The sequence below is a fragment of the Euwallacea fornicatus genome, chromosome 12 (genome assembly GCF_040115645.1).
Source record: "Euwallacea fornicatus isolate EFF26 chromosome 12, ASM4011564v1, whole genome shotgun sequence".
Taxonomy (NCBI): Eukaryota; Metazoa; Arthropoda; class Insecta; order Coleoptera; family Curculionidae; genus Euwallacea; species Euwallacea fornicatus.
The window spans coordinates 3,322,879-3,338,369 of NC_089552.1; the positions used below are offsets into that span (position 1 = coordinate 3,322,879).

Sequence of the window (15,491 nt, forward strand, 5' to 3'; positions counted from 1 at the left end):
TAGATGCCCGAATTGCACCATATGATGAATATCGATAAATTAATCAATTATAATAAATTAATTTTAATTACTAAGTCGAAGATTTACAGGTTGTAAAGAGCTTGCGCAACCGGAAAGCTTTCCTTAAAATTATTGTCGAAAACAGTTTCAGCTGTGAAAATCATTAAGAATATCGACCTTCTATTCTTGTCCTTTGAAGGGCTCATAAAGCTGATATAACTACGTGAAACGGTTAGAAATAGATTGTTTGTACATTCCCAATTTTATTTTTGCATGTGAATCGATAGATGATATTTTTAGCATGTCATTTACCTTTGGAAAAATTGGGTATTACGTTAGACCCCCAGGATTTCGGCACTCGGGATAATTATTGAGGATTTGTTATGCGTTTTTTGATAAGGTTACACACACAAAATTACAGGGTATTTAATACTAATGATAGCTTTACCTGTTAAATAATAGCAGAAGACTGAAAGAAGCATATCTAAACAGGATCGTCCGGAGATGTGGCTGGTGAAACAATTTTTCACGAAGTGAAGATCTCGGATATAATACGTTCCCGTCTTATTTTTCTCCGAGGAGGTAGACTTTATTCAATTATTGACAATCATTCGTTTTGAGGTTGCCCAGGTTATTTGTTAAGCCGGATTTAAAATATGGACATCAAAGCGGTAAATTCTTAAATGAAGCTGAATAAATATTTATTTCTGAATATATTTTATTCGATTCCAAAGTCCCCCGAGGAATAAAGGCTGAATCTAAAACACACTTTCTGCATCAAGCATAGAACTATTCGTAACATACTTGCTGTAACAGTAGAGAGCATTTGTGCTATTACAAAACTAATCTTTAGGTCAAATTTGCTTTCTACTATAGTAAAACAAGTTAACCACAAGATTTACTAAAAGTATTAATGAAAATGCTTACCTTTCCTCTGTTCAAATAGAAATTTTTGACTCGTTCAATTAGATTTCCATTTACGGCGTTGAAGAACATTTCTCACTGTTTCCCCCAATTAATATTCATATCTATTGCGAATGAAATACACAGACTCAGGCACGAAAAGAAATGGGAGGGTCGGCAACCCCTGTTCCACAAACATAGGAAAAGAAAGGTCTCTGGCAAAAGACAACGCTTAGCCCTCTTCAGAACACTGAATTTCGAGTTAAATAAGTTAGTTGAGTAGCAGCCCCGCAAAAGCAAATATTGTACCTCGGATCCGTCTCAAGAAGTCAAAAAAATTAACTTGGCACTGTATGTCCATGTCAAGCTCCTTCGGCAAGACGCTCGGGGCGAAACAACTGGACGGTAGCCTTCTGATTAAGCAGCTCACATGAATATCGACTGAATATTAAACCTATCATCAATATGCGAATAGAGTCCGAAGATCTTCTATTCCCTCAAATTTGAAGGAACGCTGGCACCAAATTGAATATGAGTGAGAGTCGTTCAGACATCAGAACTTAAGACATCACCACCCAACCATAAGCTTGAAGAAATCTTTATTAGATCAAGTTGCAATGCACAAAAAATAATAAGGGATCAAAAAGTGGGGTATACTACTACCCAACTTCAATGTTCCAGAGAGACACTCATTAAACTGTACATGTTGAGCCGTATTGCCAAAATAACTCGGAAACCACTCCGAAGCAACCCTTATTGCTTGGGATTGCTCAATTTTTCATGTCAGAGTATCATGGCTGACGCAGTCGAATGCCTTTGACAAGTCACAAAAACTGCAGCGGAAACCTTGCCCTGGTTAATCTTCAAGTACTGCTCTACTTGAAAGAAAGTAATGGGGTGAGGTTTTCTCAACAGAGCATACACTGGTCAAAACTAAAACTCGTGTACATGAAAGATGATATTCACTTGAGAGTTGTGAACTTTCTCAATAACTTTAACTATAGGCAATAACGCCACCGGCCAAGTTCTACATTTCGTCCTTTATAAAATGGAACAATAGTGGCTGTTTTCACTTTTGGGGAACATTCTCATTTACACTTAGCTATTGACTGAGAAATCCAGCTTCTCCAGAGCTGCATCTAGCATTCCTAGGAAGACCCTGACTCAGATGTCATCTGATCCAGAAGCATTTTTATTTGAAGACTCAGAGGGAACCCGATCGAACTTTGTCGTTTTTTTCCCGTTCCATTAATTAAATAAAAACAATACATGTTTTCGGGACACTTTGGGATGCTAAGGATATGCTGGTCTCCAATTGCCTCAGGGGTGCGCATTCAAAGTAGACTTCAAGTAACCTGAATTCTCATTAAAATTCGCCTCTCGTCAAAGGTTAGATCGGTTTCTTTCGACTTCCACGGCCCTTAACATTATTATGCCTGCTAAGGTGTTGTATAATATCAACCAGTGTTAACATAAAAATCTCCACATATAATCATTTTTAGATGAGGTCGTAAACTCTTTTTATCGCTCCCATAAATCTATTAATTGCGCCTCAGCTTTTGTTTGAACACATCTGTAGTAAACCACAACCACTTGCACTAACGCGAGAAAATCTCAAAAAAATTTAATTTACCTGTTGATTCGGATAAGCAAATACCCATTTTGAGGACGAATTGGTATGAGGGGAACCAGTCAAAGCCAGTTTTATCATTAGATGTTAGAACCATACTCTATTTATACCTCAAATTTTATTTAAAACTGCTAGGGCTTTGGCTTTTTGCGAGCTTTTAATAGATGTTTTATAAACATGAGTGCACATTATGTATGTGCTGACAAGTGTTCTAGTATTACGAGATTCATTAAGCATAATAATTTGTTGGTGAAAATTCACGTTTTATTAATGTGTTTTCAGATATATTTATCAAGATAAGCATATACAGGATGTCCGAGAATAGCATGGAAAAAAAGGGTGTCACTAACACCCGAGTTAAAAATAGCCGATTTAGCTCACTTCGATTATAGGCCAAATTGCTTTGTTTTCGCGATAGTTGAAATTCGAATTAAACTGAAAAATACCTTTTTCCTAGATAGTTTTGAAACGCCTGTAACATTATGCTCGAGGTCGGAATAGGGAGATGATACGCGAAAGCCCGGCATGTACCAGGTGGATAAAAATTAGTTAAAGTTTGCTAAGCTTAGGACTTTTTTCTGAGTAGCAATCTAATTTTTTTTTTAATTTTAGGTTACAACCCCCGTCATTCCATTTATTGTATGAGCTCTTCCTTTATCATCAGATTCCTCACCGGTTTACACCTAAATAAAATCACAACGTTTTTGACCTTTGAACGAACAATAAACAAGATCAATTATTTTTAATTTGTTTGTCCATATATCTATCCACTAAAAATGAGAAAGATGTCTAGTCATGTTTTCTTTTTAATTTATATAGATGCTATATGATTTTGGAGATTTTTTTACTGACGATGTAACATCGTGTCACTTCGATTTTTTACTTCGGCTCAAAAGAGAAGAGACGTGTAAATTGGACCATAAAACCTTAAGGGCTATTCTGAATCACTTATTGAACGATTTATTTCTACTTCATAAAAATTCGAATTGCTCCAGAACGGTTCGGAATTTCAAGATAAATGGCGAGATCAAAAATTTTTGGGAAAATATTGTGCATACGAGGAGAGAATAGGAGGAACTGACTTGTTACTCATCAAAAAGTTACGATTAAACTTAGCCAAGTTTAAATCTTTTTGACCCACCCGGTAGATGAGGAACTTTTGTAACGCCATGTTAGTGTAGTGCCGATATTTGTATGTATCTTGACCGATATTGACTAGGTTCGGTATAAATTACTGTGCCAAATGTGACGAAAATGATGCGATGCGTTCCAGGATTATTCAAGAACAATGCGTTTTTTTAGCAACCTTAAAGCTCTTTACTAGAAGAACGCAGCACCTTCGCACACAGATGTATTAAGCTGAATCTGCCCTTTTTTCCCTCCGAGGGCCCTATTGTCCATGTTACCCTCCTGTAATAAAATTAAGATCGCCTTCATTATGAGGTCCGTGACACCGAAGCATATAAATAATCTATTTTTAGATCACTTACATAGTATCTAAGAAAACAATAAATTTATTTCTACTCCCTTTAAATAAGTATTTGCTCAAATTCACAGAAATTTATGGGTGCAACCGACATCACCAAAGTCACATGTAGTATTGAATCAAGCACTGTTACATATGACGGCAAATTGCTGGGAAATGATCCAAATTTTCCACGGCCTGTTAGCATATATTTTGTTTTTTTTTTATTATAAAATATATTATGATGTGATTTATTACATTACGGCGACAGTGCCCCAACATTGTTAATGTTTCTAGCGAACTGCGGATTACTTCAAATAATTTATAAGCCGAAAAAGCCGGCTAGAGATAGCTAAATTATTCGTTGTACAACTTTTACTATCTAATTAATGGCGAACTTGTTTCTAGAGATAAATTGTAAAAGGGATATTGATCGTGAATATTACATCGAGCCAGGAATTGGCTCCTTGTGAGCTGCAACGAGAATTATGTTTCGACCTTTTTACTTTTGCCAATAAACTGTAAAAAACGGTTAGAATTACTAATCTTATTTGAGGAAAATTCTGGAAATATAAATTGATACTATGGAAGTACCGGCAGAGGTACCTCAGACCTCAGCTAATAAATATCCTTTAATGCACTCATTTGAGAGCTGAAAGTAAAACTTTACCGCACGACTTACGAGCCAAATTTTTTTTTACTGCACGTGTAAGGTCAAAACTTTAACCGCACGCATTGCCGAGCTACGAGCGGACTTTTGTCGCACGTGTGTGTTCAAGGCCGTTCCCGTGCGCAAATCAACGCGGCACTTTCCAGGGGCAAAATTTTGGCCACTCTTACTCGTATATTTCTTGGCCTCTAAGAGCCAGGGGCACTTCGATCATTGTTCTTTAATTCTGGATGATATTCAATATTAATATTAGGCTGAAATGATCCAGATTAAGTGTGAGAGCAATTGAGTCCACATTTTTCTAATAAGATTTTTTTGACTCAATTGACTCGTCCGGCCTCCGGTTGGGCCCGAATCGCTAATATTTATATCTTAAATTTGATGCTAAGTATTATAGTAATTCTTTCAACTAAAAGGTTTTACGATTATTGCAATATGAGCGAATCAAATTTCCGGACCTATGTAGAGGCAAAACCCTGGAAATCTTTCTCATTTTCTAGAAAATGAACACACATTTTGGGCCATAACAAAATGTGAAATCTGCATAGAATGTCCTAATTTCGCTAGTAATCGGTGGCACAGTTTTGACGACCCACGATGATCTGGGACTCATGAATGTGGAAGTACATGGATATTTCATCTCTAATACAATGCAAGGCCTTAATCGTGCACAATATTTCTTCTTTGATCAAATGATATTACCATAGCTGATTGAAAAAATGTAGAATAATTAAGTTATAGAAGAACTCAAATGCATTCATAAGTAAAAGTTAGATGCCAGAAAATACTGAAAAACCCAAAATGTACAATACATAAGCCTTACTTTGCACGACATATCTAGAAGGAAATCTAAAGAAGTTACGTTATTCATATCCTCTTAATACGAGGAGAAATATAGACGATTACAGCTTATGGTATAACCTGCTATTATTCCCACATCTTCCTTGAAAATTACAAATGCTATAATTTTACCATAACTGATTTGAAAAAAATTTAGAAAAACGTCAGAGGAATGTGGTTCAGTTAGTAAAAACCCTAAGACCTGCTAATAAACGGTTCGGGTTAGTCCAGTTTTTTAGTGATTTGAGCTTAAAGTAACGGAACTTAATAACGTTTTAAGCTGCAAATCAAGAATGGTTAACTCCTAGGATTCCAAACCAATTTTATTGCAAATTTAACGTTGAAAAACTATTAGTGTAACTTGGAAAACCGTCATTTGCAATGCAAAACAATTAAATTTTAGAGAGCATCATTTGCATTTTAGGAGTTTCCCTTGTACTTCCACCAAAAAGGAAACCATCAGTTGTGTTTAAGAAAGGTTTCCTTTGTTTAAAATAATTTTATCTGCTATTTGACTTTCCGAACATCAATTTGTCCCATTTACGATAAATTATTGCAATATCTCGGGAACTAGAACAAATTCATGGATGACTACCAGCCGAGACTACCTCTTCCAACTCCCGTTAAAAATGACGAAAATTCCATTTGCTAATACCTCCATGGGTACATTGGGGCAGAACACATTATAAAATGCGAGTAGTGGCTGCTGAACTATATCTGAAAAGTGTGTAGAGTTTCCCCCTTTGTCCGTTACTGCGGTACCCGCAAAAAAGCATTGAACATGCCTGGAATATTCTGATTATCAGCCGACTACCGGAAAATTCCTGAGGACCTCTGCATGGTCCCTGGACTATCCAGACTCTATGCGTATTTTTATAGATTCTGGATCAATGCCAACTGAAGCTTTCCATTCAACAATAGGCATGTTTTAGAGTTTCTGTTATGGGCATCACACAAAGAACAAGAAATTACTTCCTGATTTTGCTACTTCTTGTCGAAGCTTTCGCTTAACAATCGAATTAACGATCAGGCCTAAAAATCAACTTGGAACTTGTACACAGATAATAACTAATTACACCATATTTCATGAGTTAACTGCATGATGTAAATATTTGCATTCTGCGTCAATCCTAATCCATTATAAACCTTTTTTATACCACTCGTCTTGTCAAAGGCACTTCTAATTATATAGGTTAATTTGTTTTGATTCTACGGGGCAAGTCAAGTTTAAACGTGTTAAACTCTAAGCAACACTTGTTTCATCTGAAAGTTGTCTACTTATTAAAAAAGTATGAAAGTGCGCCAGAAATTCTATTTTATTCTATTGGCGTTATTAGTTGAATTTCATTTTCAACCTTGGACCTCTGAAACACTATAAAATAGTATAATAATAGTGTTCCATGAAATACCCATGCTGTAACCGGTTAATAATTTATAACCAGGAAAAAATAGTGAAACAAACGTGAGCGAGCCAAAGGCGTTTCAATCACGTGCTTCATGAATAAGAAGCGTTTTTTCACACAGATCGGTCCGCCCAAATAGCTTTGTAAGCTATTTTCGAATCACGTATACTGTTTCTACCGAGTCTGTCCAGAAATAACTCCACCGTCCAGCGGTAGATCATGGGACGCCGGAACAGACGTCAAATGTCTGAAGCCATGTGATTTCGGTGTCTGATGATTAAAGTCGAAAATAAAGTGGATACACGAGCGAATACCTTATTTTTAATCACACAAAACATTGCGATTTCTGGGGTTGGTATTTAAGAAATTTAAGTTTTGGGACCCACAAGAATTGAACATAGAAAATGGTTTTGAGCTACCAATTAGAAGTACTCAATATCGGGGCTGTCTTACCTGAAACGAAACTGATGGCGTGGTCAAAAGAGAAGGTCCTTCTCACAGTTATGCTACTGCGGAAACTTAACAGAAATATTCCAATTTGTTCGTGTTATTTGGTAATCACAACTCAAGCACTCGGGAAAGTTATCAACGTTGCTTCCATTATAAAATCGCTCAGGTTCAAGTCTTGCTATCTGGACGGTCAAATATATATACTATAGAAAAGTTCTTGTCGGCATGGAAATTATGAAAAAACTCTGGGAGGAACTGAGCTTTAACACAGGTGTAAGAAGATAAAAGTGCACTGGAAAGACCAAGTCATCCAGACTTAAGTTTATTGCTTTGGTACTATTAGATGTGCAAATATTACTAAAGTACACATGATATTACTTGGCACCTACTTCGGTTATAGCAGGAAGGGCCGTCGACCTAAAAATATTTCAGGTAAAACGATGTATTTATCGACTTTATGGTATAATTGAAATTTTAAAAAATTTCCCTGGTTACAATTTTTCCGTAGCAGACCGATGGCATTCCCAATGGGACACCCTGTACGGTCACTACTTCGGCTTACAATTATCCACGAATCAATCTAAAAAATCATATAAACATCACTGGCGTAAAGCGACTCAAAAAGAAACAGAATTTTTCAAAAAGTGCAGAAGAAAAAAAAAGAAATTATTGTAATCTGAAACAGGGTTTCGGTCAGCTTGAAATTTACCAAATTTGCTAAAAAGATACCTTTTGAAAATCAATATTCAGATTACACAGTTATCAAAATTATTTTCAAAAATATACAGGGTGTTGTATTTAAAATACCAGCGTTTCAACCATTCGTATAGTTTTAAACCGATAATATCAGGACAATGAGAAGGTACCCCTAATCTTATTGAAGATAACGAATGATAGAAAGATCAGCTATTAGTGCCAAAGTTGCTAACTCGCTGAATCAGCCACCTGTACAGTGGCTTTCCGCGTCTAGATAAGAAGCCACAGCTGCCAGATAATAACTAACTGGTAGATGACATGGTTTTCATGCTGAAGTTAATTCTTAACCAATAGTTAAGTAAGGGCAACTACCTGACACACCTGCGTTATTGATATAGACACTTTAACTAACATACTTTAACTGATGGCTAGCCTTGACTGAAAATTACTTCACAGGCAGCTTAGCAGGATATTAAAAAATCGTTTTTGAGGGCCAAATTATTAGTGTGCTGGCAATATTAACCGCAGGCTATTTTCGATAGGAATGTTGAAATAGAGCATAGGTGTTGGCCCGATTCTTTGTTTCTGTAAAAACTAGGTCGATGTTAAAGTTAACAGAACCTTGAAAATTGGGCCCTTCGGGAATCCTCTTCTTACCGCGGGTAATTTACAATCAATGGTAATAATCAAAGTGTCCCTGTCCAATGCGCAAGAGAGTTAATCCATAACTTCAGCTTGAAAAACATTGCAGTCGTCGCTGCTTAACCGGGCGTTGAAAACTCGGTTCTTAATAAACCTCTTAATATTGATTCTAGTTCTAAAATTAAATATTTGATGTGTCTTTGGATGATTAAAGTTAGTTCAGATCTCGGAGATCTTATCAATTAAATTAAGGAAGGTGTAGCTTCAGAGACAGGACTGACAGGAGGCTAAAGGGTACTTCTTGTATTTCGGATCGGATCAACAGCGGACGACACGGGAACTTCCAGGGTGAATTGCGAGAAATTAACAGTGCTGCCTTTCAAGGCTAGAATGGTTTTGGAGGGGGCTCAGGCAAGAGAATTCACCTCGCGAATTTGAACAAAACATCTCAAGAACCGTTAAAACTGGAAAAAGGAATTGATGAGATGAATTTTGGATTTTGACCCCCATTTGACTGTACGTAACTCAAAACGATTCTTTCCGAGGCCTCTGCTTACATAAATTTTTTTATTCTCTGTGATGCACATTGAATTTCAATATTTCGCTCTATGTGAAATACCCATTACATATTCGTTAAACTGTACACATTATGTAAATTCCCTGACTCTGCATATTTTATATTAAAACTGGACATTATACAAGCTAATGTCGATTTTATTAATTAATTTCCCACGGACAAGTTTCGTCGCGTGACTATTCCCATTCCAGCTATTAGACAAATAGAAATTTGTGAATGAATAAAGCAGGCGCACTGCAATGAAAAATCTTTTTGTTGCTACTCTTTATGGTTAACGTAATTATGTGCAGTTGAACGTAACCGTTCGAACAATGGGTTATGACATAGAAGGACACATATTATTTAAATTATCTGTTTGTATAAGTACGGTTATTCTCTTTTGCATGCGGCTCTGTCCAGGTACCCAAAGGTGCCTTATCTCTAGCATTGCTGCAAAAGGTCTAAACGAACTGTCTTGGAGATGTCAGCATCTAATCGCGGGCAAATATTTATTCAGGTAAGTACACCATACAATGTAAAGATAAAAAGCCTGTGATGGAGAGATGCTTATAAGCGCATAATAATTAATTTTTCATAAAAATATGGGTACCCAACACATTACACGTTGTACTAGATTTTGGCTCTCGCCTCTCCCACTGACATTATAATTAGCTTATATACTATTCTTTAAAGTATTATTAGCTGCCACACAACTCCTGCAACTATGTATACTTGACGATCGTCTTATATCACTCAAGACTGAGGGAGCCAATTTGTCATTGGCTTAATGCGTAATATTTTTCCACAATCCTAAAACTCTAATTATTTAAATAGCACCACCAATGACCTCCTGCCTCAAACCATTGTGCTTATGCAGCAAACCTTTGACCTCGTTATATTGTCCTCCGGGCAACAGAATTTAAATCGAGATTTCAATACCGATTCTAAATTTCCTAGAAGATTAGGCAAAAAAAAATCGTTCTCATTATACTTAACCGGAGGTTAATCACCTTCCAAAAGAGGCGAGTCCTGAAGGGATTGTAATCTCTTACTACAGAAAAAAGTGGACTTGAAGTGTTGTTTACTGGTTTGTACCTGAGTATAACATAACATGCTCCACGTGCATACAAAGGGATTTTGACTAAGTCATATTTAAATCCTGTAGTATAATTTTCAAAAAAAAAGTACACAAATTCTTATAAACTTCCAATACTGTAATCTAAATCCCTTACTCATGTTTGGTTTTTTCGTTCAAGAGATCCTTCCAATTCTCTGGTCTGCAGCCGAAATTACTGCTTCTCAGCTCTGTTGACACTGAGATAACGACAATATATGGCCCCTCTTTTTATCACTTAAACGGCAGTTTCCAGCCTTTGAAAGTCGTTGACTTACATACCCAAAATTCGTGAGAACTCACATTCTCTTCACCTGTCTCAATACAACATCTAAGAACTTCCTGTTTCTGTGCCGTCATCTACTTTTAGGGGGGGTTCCATGTAAATGACCGAGGGGGCTTCTGGTGTATTGGTTGGAAGTGTAGACCCCTCATCAATGAGCCGTTGAATGTGAAAACGGCTCTACTCACAAAATTTAGTATATGGTGTCATGACTACAAAAAAGCACTGAACAATTCAGACTTTCACTACGCGCTAGTGGCTCAACACTTTTTTGAGCGGTACTAAAGAACAAAATACTGTTTAAGTGACAAGTTACAACAGGATCGCGTAAGAAATTTTAAAATGAAAAAAGTTCAAAGACGGTTTTCTCCATAAATGAAAATTTTAGCTTGGGCCAGTTTTGCGCTCCACACATCAAATATGCACCCCTCGAATTTTGAATTCATCCAATTCAAATATAAATTCGATACCTGAAGTCAAGGGGTGACTGATCTAAAAAGCGGAAAAATGGAAATTAAAAGTTGTTCCAGTGTTTAAAGTTTTTTTCAGAAAAGAGTGAACGAGCGTCCATTTCAGAGTTAAAAGCGCGTGTTTTCAGTATTGTTAGGTACACTGAGTAATGGTGAATCAAAATTGGGTCTTCCTGGGTCTAATGATAGTTAAGTTCCTAACGGCTCGAACCAGAGAAAGGCAGTTTAAAATTACGCAAGACAATTTGGTAATTCGAAGCAACCACGGCAGCTCTTTATCGAAGAGTAATGTTAAATAATTCTGGTTACTTCAGGTTAGGAACGAGAGGAAGAAAGGGAAAGGTTTTGCGATTTTTAATTGTCGATGGGGATTTGCGAATCCTGCAAAGCAATCTGAATGAAGCGAGTCTAAAACATGCTCTTTGGTCCAAATCGGAGTTGGAATCTTTGAAACGGTGAGAGATCGAGATACTTTTAAATAGTCAAAGTTTCAAAGGATTTTACAAGAAACTTTTAACCGGTTCAAAACCAGCTTTCTCTTTCACCGTTCTTCCGAAAATAGGAACACATTTCTAAGGTTATACATATTTGCAATTTTATGAATGCAAATCGTAACTTTGATGATTTTTACCCTCACAACACGATACTGCGACCTATCAAGAAATAATCTATCGTCATAGGTTTGCGAGTTATGTAGGGTAAGTTCATAAATTCTTACGCACGCCATATCGTTATTTTCTCAAAGGGCTTAAAAACCCTTATCAGCGATATATGTAAGGGCTTGTTAGCCTCATTCTTATTATTGAAATTTGAACATAAAAAGTATATAACTACGAAAAAAAATTCTTAAAGTCTTTACGGAATTCCAAAAAAACAAGGTGGTCTCATACCGCGGAAAGGAGTGATTTTATACACCTAATCTCTTTAAGACCCCATTTCGGCCGTGGGTCTATTAGTATTTTTTTATTATTTGATAGAACACTATCTCCCCTTGAAATGTCCCTATGATGATATGTTAGACCGTATATATTTCTTAACATCCACTATTTCTGGTGTAATGATGTAAATGATTGAAAAAACGAGACGCCCTAGATACATTTAAACAGGAACATATTTGAGAAAAATAAAACGTAGTACGAAGTAATTATTGCAAAAAAATAATATAAAACCCAATAACACTGCATACAGATATACTTAATAAATACAGGGAAACGATTATGCAAAAAAAAATTAACTTTTTTTTCTTACGATTAATTGCTACTTTATGTTGTTATTTTCATGGTGTTATGAAATACTCCTGCTTTATATTCAAGTAAGGCACGAGAAATAGCATTTTTTGCGATCTAAAAATGTCAAAAGGCCATAAAATAATCATCAAATTTTTAGTTTTTTTTTTCTGCGCTGGCAGAGACAGTTTATGTCAATCAAGAAAAACCACAAAGAACCATAAAATAATTCGTTACAGGTTTGTCAGAATTTTAAAATCGGCACGTAGAGCAACGGTATGAATATGCGGTATTAATAAATAATTGAACACACATTTCCATGTTTTAGCACGAGATACCAGAAAACCTCCATTATAAAATACAGCGTCCTAAAAATTATCTTTTACTTCAAGTCGTCCCCAATTCAGAGGTGCCAATAAATAGAGCTTTAACTGTACAATTATATTTCAGATTGTAAGTCTCGCAGGTTCAACTTTCTCAGTAACGGAGAAATTCCGTGGGCAAAGCATATGCTATCACCCGGTATACTGAATGGAATTACACTTTTGCCTGAAGCAAAACTTATCTCTAACAAAACTTTTAGTGAGGCCAGGAAATTTGACAAATCTCGGCATCATTGGCTAATAATTGACTAATGGAAATGGAGACATCCCATGTCTCGCCAATGTTTTTTTTTAATGAAAGTAAAATGCGTCGTTGCCGATATTTTATTTGGTAATCCATTATCTATTAAATACAGGAAAAGTCTTGATAAAAATCGATACTCCAAAATCGGAGGCGATCAATCAAGTGTAGTTTAGGTGGAAAACCGCATGACTACTTATTGTGCATTTACTCATGTTTTGACACACGTTTTCTTGCAGGATGTGCTTGATACAAATTTTTCAAATCAGAAAAAGTGAATAAAAAGTGGGAACTTACCAGCAATGTCCAAAGCTCGCCACCTAGTCTTCCTCGCCCGTTTTCCCATTTTACCTCAAAACACTACCGAGCTTTCCAACCCCGAGTTTCTCCTTCTCATCGGCCACCCTCGCGTAAAAATTATTTGGTTTCTCGTTTCGTTATAGCACCATGATATTTAATTGTCCTTCAGAACGTCCTTTTAGCACGATTTTTTTTTGTACGGAAGAAAGGAATATTCTTTTTTTTTTTAAGTATGTCGAGTCGATATTGAAAAGCGATTAGAACCGAATTAAATGTTAGCTTAAAATTTTCAAAAAAAAAAAAAATCACGTGTTTTTTGAGCTGCACAAAAATGTGACTTTACAATCAATTAAATGAATTACTATAAAATAGAGTAAAAACAGTCTTCCCATTCGAATTAAGTAACTTCTCCTGTCCCAAAAAAAATTGGACCGTCCTCAGAACCCGCGTGTCGAAAATTATCACAAATCGAAATCACATAGCAATACCGTGAGACTTCTCGTAGCGACGGTGGCCTACGAAATATAGTAGGGAACTTCAATGTAGCGGTGACATAATGTTACGTAATTGTTCTTAGTGAGCAGCAGCTTTAGCGTTGCGTAGTAGGGCGGATAGCAGCATAATATCGACTGAACGGTTCTAGACCGATAAAGCTATAGACATACTAACCTTAGTATGGCTTGCAACGGTCCCGAAGAGGATATATTTCTGGCTTTCGTGTGACATCGGGCAAACTCGTATCAGCAGTGTGATCCTGCCGTAGCAGTCCTGCTGAAGGCGGAAGAGGAAGCTGGAGAGGGGTGAGGATAATGCGGAAGAAGCGTATGGATCTAGCAGGAGTGGACACTTACATTCGATTTTAATACAAAAATATCTCGAAAGACCCACGAGTAATTAGTGGTCAGTTTCAGAGTTCATGGTGTTCCAATTACCGCAGAGACCTAATTATTTGATATTATCCTGCTAAAGTTTGACGATCTTGAAAACTGTAATGGGAAAAAATTCAAGCTGGGCACGTATTTCAAAAACTCCTTTTAGGGAACATGTTTTAACAGCATGTTCAAAACTAAATAATCTACAAGAAATAAAAAAAAATAATAGAAATTAAAAGAAGAGATATTAATAATATGACCCACTTTTGGAACCAAAACAAAAATTTTTCTCCCGATTTGATTACAGCCGGTTGATGGGAATTGTCGCCAGTGGTTTCAGTTCTCATAATTCGTTTCTTCCACGTGTTCTTTCTTTAATCTATGAAACCGTAGATGCAGTTTATCCTCACTGACTAATTCCACGGCATTTTCATGTCTTCACTTAATAAATTCGCAGGAGCAAATTCTGATTTTAAGGATTTGTTAGTGTTTTCGTTATTTTTATTAGTTTTTAGGACCTCTCTAAATTTAAAAGCAAGGGGGAGAAAATCCGTCGAAAAGTTCATAAAAACATAAACAAATGATAGAGATAGCGCTTCCTCTCATTCTTTTTAGTTTATTTTCATGGTGTTGAAACTCAATTTCTTGTATTTCGTAAAGTCAATATATTCACAATCTGTACATGTTATAATAGTTGTATAATTTTTCGTGTTCTAATGATTTTGTCCGTGGTTACGGGAGTTGTAACGAATTTGTAACCAAAATGTTAACAAAGTTCTTAATCTGAACCCTTAGTGAGTGTCGTATACAAATATCGATTGATTTTAACTGAGAATTGTAAGCAATTGCGCTACACCTAAAATCACTACTTGTATATCAGACGTTTTCTCAAATTAAATTAAAGAAAAAATATAAAATAGAGTTAGTTTTACTAAACTATTGACGAAAATCTCAAGTATCTCAAGTTCTACAGGAAGAACCTACCTGGGTAACTAATCTGAGGCTCATCTCAAATTTTTCAAATTCAAAAAATAAGTTATTTTTCACATAGCAGGAATATTAAACAATCTACAACAATACTGATTTTAAACCATAACTTGTGCTTTGAAACATGCAATTTTCATGTTTATTGCACATCTAGATACAGGGTTTTCATTTTTTGACAGCTAAGTTTGTGAACCATCTGTATAGGTAGATAATGAAAGTATGTTTCGCCCGTGATTTGTTACAGTTGTTTTTCACATTCAAAAATTATAGCTACCACATGTATCTGTATAGATAAGTAAATATACGTAGTACCTGCTTATTATATTCAAACGTAACATATGAGTAGTAGATTACAGTTGA

General features: G+C 36.0%; 2 protein-coding genes across 5 annotated transcripts in view; one reads left to right on the top strand and one right to left on the bottom strand.

Moving 5' to 3' along the window:
• Positions 1-13,930, bottom strand: part of LOC136342477 (E3 ubiquitin-protein ligase RBBP6-like) — a 42,610-nt gene extending 28,680 nt beyond the window's left edge. For both annotated transcript variants that reach the window (XM_066288324.1, XM_066288325.1), the window contains exon 1: positions 13,270-13,930. In XM_066288324.1, the coding sequence (XP_066144421.1) occupies positions 13,270-13,318 (49 nt within the window). In that variant the 5' untranslated portion in view covers positions 13,319-13,930. The remainder of the gene's footprint in view (positions 1-13,269) is intronic.
• Positions 1-15,491, top strand: part of Wwox (WW domain-containing oxidoreductase) — a 108,596-nt gene that overhangs the window by 85,820 nt on the left and 7,285 nt on the right. The window contains exon 1 of one of the 3 annotated variants that reach the window (XM_066288339.1): positions 9,565-9,772. The exons of the other annotated variants lie outside the window; for them this stretch is intronic. Within the exon in view, the coding sequence (XP_066144436.1) occupies positions 9,588-9,772 (185 nt within the window). The 5' untranslated portion in view covers positions 9,565-9,587. Of the gene's footprint in view, positions 1-9,564; positions 9,773-15,491 lie in introns of those variants that run through there. 3 annotated transcript variants of the gene reach the window in all.